Source organism: Grammomys surdaster, unplaced genomic scaffold (assembly GCF_004785775.1).
Source record: "Grammomys surdaster isolate TR1022 unplaced genomic scaffold, NIH_TR_1.0 190, whole genome shotgun sequence".
Lineage (NCBI taxonomy): Eukaryota > Metazoa > Chordata > Mammalia > Rodentia > Muridae > Grammomys > Grammomys surdaster.
This window is the reverse complement of record NW_021604635.1, coordinates 3,425,043-3,437,419: the sequence shown is the minus strand read 5'-3', so window position 1 is coordinate 3,437,419 and position 12,377 is coordinate 3,425,043. Positions and strand designations below refer to the sequence as shown.

The window sequence follows — 12,377 nt, the reverse complement described above, 5'->3', positions numbered from 1 at the left end:
AGGAAGTGTGTGAAGGAAGAGGGAGGGAGAGGAAGGCAGTGAGGGAGGGAGGGAGGGAGGGAGGGAGGGGGAGGGGGGAAAGGAGAGAGGCAGGAGGGGAGAAAGTGGAGGAGAGAGGAGAGGAGAAAGGGAGAGATTCTGGGAGGCAGAGATCAGGGAAGACCTTACCAAAGCAGCGCCTTCTGGGCGTGGCGAGACCATCGCACTCGGCAACTCAGCTGTGATTCCTGTACAAGCCCTGAGTAAGATCAAGCTAGTGAATATTCCCGTACGCAGTGGGGGAGTCCATCAGTGCTGAGCCCCGACAGTTGTTGACTTCTGGGCAATTTTAAGGTGTGGCCCCTGGTAGGCTGACTACTACCCATGGGCAGCACAAATTTGACTAGTGTTTTATGTTTTTGTGTTTTTTTTTTTTTTTTAAAGAGGACACTAAATTGGACAAATTAGAGGGTGTGGGGAGGTGAACCTGGAGGAATTAGAGGAGAAGGGGATGAATATGATCAAAATACATTGCATGCATATATAAAATTCTCAGTGAATAAAAAGTATATTTTTAAAAGAAGTGCTGTTTGAAGAAGGTAAGCATGGGGTAGGCAGAGAAATATACCGTGACAAAGTTCTTTTTCTTTCGAAATCATGTATGTCTCTATCTGAATTCGTGCACCTAAGTGCGGGTATCTATGGAGGCCAGAGTTGGAGGATGGCGGGTGGGCACAGCAGGCAGAGGCAGGAAGCTCCTGGGTTTGACCAGGCTAGCTCAGCTACCCGCTCCATGAAACAACAACAAAATCATTTCCGATTCCACTTCAGGACGTCTGAATCTCCGGGAGCGGAATAATAAATGTGTACTTAAAACCCACCACACGTTGGGTGGATTCGTAAGCATCAAAGTTCAGGGAGCAAGGGCGTGTCCTGCTGAAGACCGGTGCTTTTGAAGTCCCGAGACCAAGCCAGGGGCTCTGCAATTCCTAAACTTCCTAGAAGTGTTGACGCCTTCCTGGATCGTGGGATCCTGGGAACAGCGTGGAGGGTGTGGGAAAGCACCCAGCAGGGGTTGACACACGGGCGATGGAGCAGCAGGATGTGCCTCACGTGACATCCCTGAGACGCGTGGGCTGCTGGGAAGGAAGGCGAGGGGCCTTCCCAGGCAGGACACCCCAGGGCGCGGTGGGCGAGGCAGGTGGGGTGCCGTGCTCGCAGTCCAGGGCGCTCGGCTCTGCCACCCGGACATGGAGTCCTGCAACGTGGAGCTGATTTTTGACCACGTGGGACACTTCGGCAGGTAGAGAGGCAGAAGAGGACATGGAGCCATAGTGGGGTGGCACGTGATCGGGGCGCTGAGGTGTCTGTTTCTGTCGGTTGGGATGGGTTCCACAACTTCTCAATCCCGTATTTGTCCAATGCATGCAGAGGTCTAGCCAACAACCCATGGCCTGGCTTGTCCTTTTGGCCTCTGGCCACAGGAGGCGCTGGAGTCTGCCTGGACTTGGCAGGTGCAGGCAGTAGTCGCACCCCTCTCTGGACAGTTGGGACTTGGGGTGCTCTCTAGACCAACAACTGTGAAAAAAATACGATTGGAAAGCAGAGTATAGAAAAACTACCAGCCCAACCGTGTTCTTTTCCAGTGCCAGATTGAATACCTATATGCACCCTAGTACACTCTCCCCCTGGGCCTGGCAGGTTTTCCCGGCCGATGGTTAGCCTTTATTTTCATATAGCTACCAAACATATGAACGCATCCCTCAGTTTGATGCTCACTGCAAAAGACACATTGGAATCCTTGTTTGAATAACTGGGAAATGGAGGCTGTGTGGTCAAAGACTAACAGGGATGAAGGGATCCACTCTCACATATGAACTGTAACGGGCTCGACTGTTTCATTTACCACCCATCTGAAAAATCAGGCTAGTAGTGTTCCTTAGATGTTTACAAATAACTGTAGAAATACATATTATGGTTAGAAGTGGTTCACATATGTAGTCCTAGTTCTGGGAAGGTGACAAAAAGGTCCAGCCTGAGCTACATAGGAAGATACACCTGCCCAGGGATGGCACTGCCTACAGTGGATGGGGCCCTCCCACATCAGTCAAATTGAGAAAACTCAGTGTAGACACGCCTACAGGCCAAAATGATGGCATTTTCTCGGTGAGATTTCGTTTCTCCAAAGGACGCACACTTGACGGTACACTGACGCTCTTTGAGTAAAACCTTCACACCACCATATTCTGCATCTCCCAGGCTGTTAGTATGTGTTGCTTGTAACTTTGACCAATTACCTGCTAGCAAACAGCCAAGCTCTCAGTGTTTTGCAGTTAGAGGCCTAGAGGTCGCTTGGGTTCCAGGACATCAGAATATTTTCCTGTCAAGGATTTGGCAGAATGAGCAAAGTTGCCGCTGACTTCTGGTCTGACTGAGAGCTGGTTTTACTACCTTCAAGGGTAAATGCTGACACTTGGTGCTCTAACTGCTTGTTGAAAAGTAGAGATATTCTCATGTCAGGTTTGAAAAAAATAGTAAACATGAAGTTTTAGTAAGTTAAATTGGCTTCCTGATGACTTACTTGCTGGGCAAAGTTTTTTTTTTTTTTTTCTTAATAAACTTGAACTAGCTTGCAAACTTGTAATGTTGGAATGACTTAATGAGATGGATATGGAACTAAAACTTAGTGAATGCACTTGAAAACACACACACACACACACACACACATACACACACACACGAAATAGAAGCCCCTGTAATTATTTCTGTATTTACCTAAGTAAATACATAAGTGTATTAAGGTCAATCTGATGGAAACTCTTCATATTTGCCAGTGCCCTTTCTCCATCGATAGGCCAGAAATAGTAATTGGCCCTTTCTTCTTGTTTCAGGTTCCAGATAGTCCTGTATCTTATATGTGCCTACCAGAGCATCTCTTGTGGTATCCACTATCTGTCTTCTGTGTTCATGTCCATTATCCCTGAGCATGCGTGTAAGCCCCCAGGCATGGTGCGGATGGCTGTTTTCCACAACATATCTGCTTGGAGATTGGAGGACATATTGGCTCTGCGGTCTCCGGAGCACAAAGATCACATTATGGTGGAGCTGCAGGATGGAGAGATCTGGGAGCTCACTAGATGTAGCAGGACCTTGAGGGAGAACACATCACATTTGGGCTACGAGTACAGTGGCCACAAGCATGACAGTTCTTGCTCCGATGGCTATGTCTATGATCAAAGCACATGGAAGAATTCTGTGGTGAGAGATTTCAACCTGGTCTGTGCTCAGAAATGGCATGCAAGCATTATCCAGCCCTTGTTTATATTTGGCATGCTGCTGGGAGCAATTACTTTTAGCTACCTTTCTGACAGGTAAAAATACACTATTTAGCCCTGTTGCATGGTGTAGGATTCAACTTTCTGTCTGGGTTTCCTGGAGGGCAGAGCATTATGTCCAAAGCCCCAGTTATTTTCTTACTTCCGATCTAACGGGTACTCTCCTGCTGACCCATCAGTCAGGCATGCAGTGGCAAGATGACTGAGCAGCCCACCTGGGCTTTGATGCTGCTTCTACGGCCGATTAGCTGTGCTTGCCGGGAAAACAGACTCTTCTGTTTCAGAATGCTAATTTATAATAATGCTAATGCCCCACAAAAGCATTCATCCTGAAGCCTTCTTGAAAAGAGTAATACAGAAGAAACCACTTTGGATTTATAGCCATTAGATGGATAATGATTATTTGTATATTTTTTTCTTTAAATAGATTTGATTTTAAAAACAGGTGGTCTTAGGCCATAGTATCTATAAATATGAAAGTCTGACTAGCTGGCTTGTCACAGTCTCTTTATGCTGCCATAGCAAGAATGCCACATACTTACACACAACAGGGATTTATTTTTCACTCCTGAGACCTAGGTGCTCTTAGGTGAGAGGGGTCAGCAGGACTCATAGCTGCCGAGGCCTGCTCTCTGATTCCAAGATGGTGTGTTATTGCTGCGTCCTCCAGAGATGAATGCAATGTCCTTACACAGAAAAGGGTGGGGGTGGGGCTGGAGGATTCTTCTGTCAATCTTGAGCCCTATTATAAGGGCTTAATTCCGTTGGGGGGGGTCCTCATGACATGATCATCTTGGGCGTTTTGAAGATTGTATTTCAACATTCGTTTTTGAGCACGAACCATCACACACATCACAGAACAGCCATATTTTTAAGCATTCACATCAAAATAACTGCAGAACTCTAAAATAGAGCACATTTTATCTTGGAGTAGGCACAGGCCACTCTTGAGTGCCTCTGCTAAAACAGAGAGATGGACGTGTCTAGTCTTCACCGCTGTGAGTTTTACAAGCATGTTTTGGGCACTGGGAACTCAGAGACGGCAAGCTTAGATCAGAAACCCTTGCCTCTAGGAGACAGCTGTGGAATATGTCTGAAGTGAAGCTGCAGGGCTTTGTCGTGGCCAGGCCATCACGTATTGTATCATCACCAATGCTCATAGGTGCTCTTTTCATCTGGCAGATTGGTGCACAGATGATTACCTAGGCATTTTTTTTGTTGAAGCGTGCTCAGTGCTCAGTGCCAAAACTCAACGTACTTCCAGCCCTAGGTAAATGAGCTGAAATAGCTTTGCTCTGCATACCAAATGCTCAGAAACCTGGGTCACAGAACAAAAGATGCCAGCGAAAAGCAAATCGAGTTCCTTCCTTCGAGTCTGGTGGACTCGAGGAAGGTCGGAATGTCAGGAAAGAAGGCTGGAGATAGGAAACGAATGACCAGATACAGAAGTAGGGCCGGGGCTGGTTTCACTTGAGGGGTGTGGGTGGTGTAGTGGCCTGAGGCGAGAAAGGCCAGTTGAAGTTTATGGTATAAGCAATCCAGGGTTGACAGAAAGCCAGGAAAGTGGATGAAGACACATCTGGGAGACATTTTGAAACTAATGCGAGAGAGTGAAGAGTGTATAGGGAGCATGGACATTGTCATGCTTCTGCGTGTGCGTGTGTGTGCGTGTGTGTGCGTGTGTGTGCATGTGTGTGCATGCGTGTGCGTGTGCATGCGTGTGTGTGTGTGTGTGTGTGTGTGTGTGATAAGGTTTAGAAGCCTGGATAGTGACTGATGTTGCAAACACTCCAGAAAACACTAGGAGAGAAAGAAGTACATGTCTGGATACTGAAAGGTATTCTCCACCGAAGAAATAAGCCAATTCAGCCAAATTAAAAGTAAAAACAAATCAGGTTTATTTGGAAATGTGTTCCTGGGCAAGTTCACCAGTCTTGGGATGAAACTGGAAGAAGTGGAAGGCAGACTATGATGTGGGAGCCTCTTATATACTCTGTGTGTGTATGTGTGTGTGTGTTTGTGACTTCAGGAGAGGGGGGTTGTGACACTTGTCAGGAGTGTCAGGAACACAAGACTGGGCCTTTTTGGCTGCCTTTTCTACTTGGAGGCTTTCTCAGTGTGTGGGGTTGGAGGAAGCCTTTGCTGGACCATGTGGGGGAAGGGGCCAAGCTGGGAACTCTAACTGAACAGATACTTTGAACAAGTTAGCATTATCCCTGGATTATGGAAAGTATAGTGTAGTGTGGGCTATTCACAATTAATAGCACCTGTAGCCATGGAGATGTATGGAGAGAGGTGGCTAGGGCCAGGAGACATGCAGACATGTAGAAGGTGTGCATGCATGCCATCCACTTGTTACATCTGTGGAGGAAGTAAATGCGGAATGGCTGAGGACCCGTTTGTCCATGATACGTTGTCACTGAGGGTGGATGAGGCTGAAGCTGTAAGGAAGGAGCTAGAAGGGGGAAGACAGAGAGCCAGGCACATTAAGGTCTTAGAGGAGATGGGAGGATGCAGGCTGTGCAGACAGGCGGTCAGGACAGGAAGCTGAGGGGCTCCCTCTTTGATGGTCTGTGGTCATTCAGAGATGCTATTCTCCTGCAGAGATTGAAGACATTGGTGAGGCAGCAATAGCTAAAATAGTCTCTGGTACTGTTCATGTCTCAGACAGGGTTGGGAGCACCCACGGGTGTGCTCAGCAGCCCCACGGGTGTGTGTGGAAGCTGAGAAGCCTAAGGAAGACTGTGCAGGACAGGCTAGGCCAACTTAACATAAGCCAGACTTATCTGAGTGGAGAGAGCCTCAATTGAGAAAGGCCTCCATAAGATCTGGTTATTGGGCATTTTCTTAGTTGATCACCGCAGAAGAGCCCAGCCCATTGTGAGTGGTGTCACCCTTGGGCATGTGGTCCTGGATACAATAAGAAAGCAGGCTGATCTGAGAAGCACTTAAATAAATGTTCGAAGTCCTTAGCCATCAGGGAAATGCAAAATAACCCTGAGATTCCACCTCACACCAGTCAGAATGGCTAAGATCAAAAACTCAGATGACAGCACATGTTGGTGAAGAAGTGGAGAAAGAGGAACACTCCTCCTCTGCAGGTGGGATTGCAAGCTGGTACAACCACTCTGGAAACCAATCCAGAAGTTCCTCAGAAAATTGGACATAGATCTACCTGAAGACCTATACCACTCTTGGACATATACCCAAAAGATGCCCCACCATACCACAAGAACACGTATTCCACTATGTTCATACCAGCTTTATTTGTGATAGCCAGAAGCTGGAAACAACCCAGATGTCCCACAACAGAAGAATGGATACAGAAAATGTGGTTCATTCACACAATGGAATACTATTCGGCTATTAAGAACAAGGAAATCATGGATTTAGCAGGCAAATGGATGGATCTAGAAAATATCATCCTGAGTGAGGTAACCCAGACCCAAAAAGACATGCATGGTATGTACTCACTAGTAAGTGGCTATTAGCTTAAAAAGTACAGAATGCTTAGGATACAGTCCACAGAACTCAAGAAGGTTAACAAGCAGAAGGGCCCAAGTGAGGATGCTTCAGTCTCACTTGGGAGGGAGAAGAAAACAATCACAGGGGCCAGAGAGAGGGAGAGACCTGGGTGGGAGAGGGGAGGGGGAGGGGAAAGGAGAGCATGATCAGGTATGGTGGGAGAGAAATGAGAGAAGTCCTGAGGCCAGTAGAATGAATAGAAATATGCAACCTGGGGTGGGGGCTGCAGAAGAGAAGCCCTGAGGGCCAACAGAATGAATGGTAATATGTAACCTGGATGTGGGAGGGGGGCTCCCAGAAAGTACTAGAGACTTAGGAAGAGAGAGACTCTCAGGACTCAAAGGGAGGGACCTTAGATGAAATGCCCTGCAGTGGGGAAATGGAACTTATAGAGTCCACCTCCAGTAGAAAGACAGGTCATCAAATGAAGAGATGGGGTTGTCATCCCACAGTCAAAAGCTGACTCAGAATTGTACGCTGAGGGAAAGGCCCAACTTGGGATCCATCTCAAGGGGAGGCTCTAAGGCCTGACACTATTACTGATGCTATGGTGTGCTTGCAGATAGGAGCCTAGCTTGGCTGTCCTCTGAGAGGCCCAACAATAGCTGACTGAGACAGATGCAGATACTTACACCCAACCGTTGAACTGAAGTAGGGGACCTCTGTGATTGAATTAGGGAAAGGCTGGAAGAAGCTGAGGAGGTGGGGTGACTACAGAGGAAGACCAGCAATCTCAGCTAACCTGGACTCCTGAGATCTCTCAGACACTGAGCCACCAACTAGGCAGTGTATACTAGCTGGTTCAAGGCCCTGATACATATACAGCAGAGGACTGCCTGGTCTGGATTCAGTGGGGGAAGACTAGCCTAACCCTTGAGAGACTTGAGGTTCCAAGGGAGTGGGGAGGCCTGACTGGGATGGGGGGACATTCTCTTGGAGATAGTGGGGAGGAGGAATGAAATGAGGAACTGTTGGAGGGCAGACTTGGGGGGGGTAATGACTGGACTATAAAAAAATAAAGGTAATAAAAAAATAAAGACTGTGTTGGGCTGTTTGTTATTTTGAATTAAGATGCTGTGGTTCTGGTTAGCTGGAGTGATTAGCAAGACACTAGAACCACTAAAATGAAACCTTGGCATTGCTGAGAATCTTGATGCTGGTCAGCTGGGTCTAAGAATTTAGCAGTGGTTAAGAAGAGGCCAGCTTTGTTGAGGTTAAATCTTCTGGGAAGTGTTTCTTGAGAGTCAGTGCACAGAAGCTGTGTTCCAGAGGTGGCCAAGGTCGTGCTTCGTACTGCAGCTGGACTTGGTAATGTGTAAGAGTCACCCTGGTGGTACTGGTTCTGAAGGCATGAAGGGGTCATGAAGAGCAGCTGAAGCTTGGCACTGTGAGAGGCCATGGAAGGCCACTGGTGAAGGTGCAGCCTCAGATACAGTTGATGGCCCAGGACTGAAGGGGTCATGCACAGAAGTTGAGGCTTGGCACCATGAAGCGAGCCTATGAAAGTGCAGCCTGGTTGTAGCAGAAGACCTCAGCATTTCGGAGATGCCAGTACCATGGGAAGACCACCAAGAGCAGCAGGAGCAACAGGATGGAGGCAGCCAGAGCCAGAAGACAAACTGTGTTGCAGAGGGAAGAGCCAGAGAAGTGACCCCAGGTACTTGGAGGAGTCCGGAAGATTGAGAGTGAGTCCCAGGTCACTGGGCATTTGTGTCATTTACATTGTTCAAGTTTGGTTTCACTTTGATTTGACTGTGACTGTGCCCTGGTTCTTCCCACAGTCGAGAGACTTGGAATTTTAAAGGGCTTTAGATTTTAAAGAGACTGAATTTTTAAAGACTGTGGGACTCTCTAAAAGATTGGAATATTTTGTATTGTGATGTTCATATTTATGTGAGATCTTGGGGATAAACAAGAAAGGAAGGGTTGTGGCTTAGCAATGTATTTGTGTGTCAAGTTGACAAGGGGTCAGTTGTCCTGGCTAGTTTTATGTTAACTTGACACAAGCTAGAGTCATCTGAAAGGAGGGAAGATGCCGCCATAAGATCTGGCTGTAGGGCATTTTCTTAATTAGTGATTGATGTAGGAGGGCCCAGCCCATTGTGGGCGGGGCCATCCCTGGGCAGGTGGTCTTGGGTTCTCTAAGAAAGCAGATCGAGCAAACCATTGGGAGCAAGCCAGTGAGCAGCACCCCCATGGCCTCTGCATCAGCTCCTGCCTCCAGGTTCCTGCCCTGCTTGGGTTCCTGTCCTGACTTCCTTTGGTGGTCAACAGTGATGTGGTTCACATTAGCAAAAGCCAAATAAACCCTTTCCTCCCCAGCTTGCTTTTTAGTCATGGTTTTTCGTCACAGAAATTAAGACAAAGAATGTGGCCATGACAGTTTTCCATGACAAGTCCCTACTATGTGTTTGTATTTCCTTTTTGGTCCCAAGTAAACCTACTGGCTAGAATACATCCATCCATATTTATATCTGTCTCCTTAAAATAATTTGTCAACGATCACTCATGGAGGGGGAAGCATATTTTCAAATCATATATATGTCAAGGATTTTGTATGCAAAATATACATAACTCTTTTGGGGTGAGTGTAGTGAGAGATGGTCTCCCTATACAGCCCTGGCTGTCCTAGAATTCATTATATAGACTAAGTTGGCTTTGAACTCACAAAGATCCACATGCCTCTGCCTCCCAGTTACTGGGATTTAAGGTATGTGCCACTGCACTTGGAAAATATAGATAACTCTTAAAATTCAACATTAAAAAACAAAATCAGCCTCCAGTAATTGTCAAAGCTAAATAAAATAAAATAAAAACTAAATCAATTTAAAAGCATACAACGGATCCATAGTTCTCTAATAACAAGTACAGATTGCCACCAGACACCTGAAAAGGTTTTCAGCACCATGAATCATTAGAAAAATGTAACTTGGGGCCATGGTGAGATAGTGGTTCATGTCACTGGGATGGCTGCAGGTAACCCTAAGGTTCTGGTGAGGATGTGGAGAAACCGTGACTCTCATCGCTAGTGAGGTAGTAAAACCAGGGAAGCCATCTTGGATAACAGTCTGGCAAAAAAAAAAAAAAAAAAAAAATCAATCAGAGTGAATAAACCCAAGAGAGTTGAAAACAAGTTCTCACAAAATCCTGTTTACGAATGCTCAGAGTGGCATTAAGAGAAGCTGTGTGTGTGTTTACTGAAAAAAAAAAAAAACCCGGAGAAATACTATTCAGCTATGAAAAAGGAGTCATGCTATGACAGGTGAACCATGAGAACACACTGCTAAGTGAAAGATGGCAGACAAAAGGCCATATATTGTTTATTCCATTATATGAAATTTCCTAAACAGGCAAATGAGAGAGAAAATGGATTGGTGGTTTCCAGAAGCGAGGACAGGGAGTGGGGAATAGTGCTCCTAAGGTCTGTTCTTCTAGGGAGTTGATGTATAGTCTCAGAATATGACAGCAACTGTGGTTACACAACCCTGTGAATCTACTAAGAGCCACCAATGCGTTCAGCTGGCAAGGCTTGTCTTAAGGCATTTGAATCATATGAAAATGGCGGCAGTAATGTTATTTGATTTGGTTTTCCCCAAAGAAGCCCCTCTTTCAATTATGATACTGCTCAGGAGTTGAAGGTAGCAAGATGTCAGTTTGGAAAGATTTATTTATTTTTACTTTGTGTGTGAGTGTTTTGACTGCATGAATTTGTATACACCTCGTGCCCATAGAGGCCAGAACAGGGTGTCAGATCCCCTCAAACCGAGGGTACAGCTAGCTGTGAGCCACCATGTGTGTTCTGGGAAATGAATCCGGTCTCTGCAAGAGCAGCCAGTGCTCTTAGCCAGGGAGCCATCTCTCAGGTCCCAGGGATCAATTTTTAGAGGGGAGTAACAAGAACGGTCACTGCCTTGATTGGTGGCGTCCCTGCTAGCAGAGAAAATGAGCAAACAGAGGAGAGGACTAGGAAGGGGCATCCCGCCTTCCCTCCCCCTCAGTCCTAAGGGGATGGTCCGCTGCCCTGTGTGCATATTAGTAGCGTAGCCCAGGGGCCCTCCACACTGAAGGGCTGGTCTCCTGAAGATGTGTGTTAACTCATGATTTGTACAAAATACATGAATACCTGAAATCAAATACATAATGTCGACACCATTTGTCGTTTGTGAGCTGGACAGGCTACTTAAACGATGGCAGCCACCCCAGCGTTTCCCACTGTCCTCCCTTTTTAGATTCGGAAGGCGAGTGGTCCTGTGGTGCACGAGCATCGGAGTGTTCTTCTTTGGAATAGCATCCATCGTTATGTTTGATTATTTAAGCTTCATGACCACACGCTTTTTCCTTGTGATGGTGAGTCGAACATAGTGCATCTTAAATTGAACTCCTTTCGTTTGGTTTAGTTTCGGTTTTTGCCTGTTTAGAATCTACTAAAAGAGACCAACCTTGCCCACTGCAGAAGACTTTCTGTGAATGTCAGTACCTGTGCTTACAGTGGCACCCACCAAAGAGAAAAGATTGCTGCTTACTAATCTTTTGTCTGATTCGGCCTGGTGATGGCCTGTATCCCACAGTTAGGAGAACATTCTCTTATTCCCGAGTGAGTGATTTTATCAGTCCAGTCGGAACCTGTATGACTTTGCAGAAGGAGGAGGAGGCAGAAAGCCTGTGTGGGTTATAGAGCACAGGTGAGAGCGCTGGACAGGAGTGGGTGTGAATACCTGCTCTGCTCTCTGTGAGCACAAGTTAGCCCCTTTGAGCCACAGCAGATTCCGTGCGATGGAGTCCAAGCTCCCACAGTGACAGAAACTCACAACGAGCAACATCAGTGAAAGCAATCCCTACATACCTTCTCTTTTATTCAGTCCAGGACCCAAGCGGAGGGAATGGTGCCGCCCACTTTAAGGTTGTGTCTTCCCACGTCAGTGAACATAATCAAGACTTAATCAACAGGCCTTCGGGCAAACCGACCTGTTCTAGAACGCCCCTTATTGAGGCTCTTCCAAGTGACTCAAGACCCTGTCAAGCTGACAAAGCTGATGGCAAGCAAGCAAGCATGCTTGCACCTTTGTCGTTCTGCTCCTGCCTGTGCCTGTGATGTGACTAGCTGTTTTAAGTTCCTGCCACCATGAACTGTCCTGTTAAAATGAGCTGTAACCTTGAATCAGAAGCCAAAAACAAAACACTTCTACCCTAAAAACCAAACAAAATAAAACAAAAACAAACTAAAACAGAAACCTAACGCCCTTTATTAGGGTTTCTATTGCCACAATGAAACATGACCAAAACGCAAGTCGGAGAGGAAAGGGTTTATTCAGCTCACACTTCCACACTGCTGTTCATCACCAAAGGAAGTCAGGACTGGAACTCACACAGGGCAGGAACCTGGAGGCAGGAGCTGATGCAGAGGCCATGGAGGGATGCTGCTTACTGGCTTGTTCTGCTCCTCATGGCTTGCTCAGCCTTCTTTCCTTCTTTCTTTCTTTCTTTCTTTCTTTCTTTCTTTCTTTCTTTCTTTCTTTCTTTCTTCCTTCCTTCCTCCCT

General features: G+C 46.6%; 1 protein-coding gene across 1 annotated transcript in view; it reads left to right on the top strand.

The window, feature by feature from the left end:
- The first annotated feature begins 1,129 nt into the window (after positions 1-1,129).
- Slc22a16 (solute carrier family 22 member 16) overlaps positions 1,130-12,377 on the top strand; it is a 32,409-nt gene continuing 21,161 nt past the window's right edge. Inside the window, exons 1-3 of the mRNA XM_028769097.1 lie at positions 1,130-1,282; positions 2,871-3,350; positions 11,069-11,186. Of these exons, the coding sequence (XP_028624930.1) occupies positions 1,230-1,282; positions 2,871-3,350; positions 11,069-11,186 (651 nt within the window). The 5' untranslated portion in view covers positions 1,130-1,229. The remainder of the gene's footprint in view (positions 1,283-2,870; positions 3,351-11,068; positions 11,187-12,377) is intronic.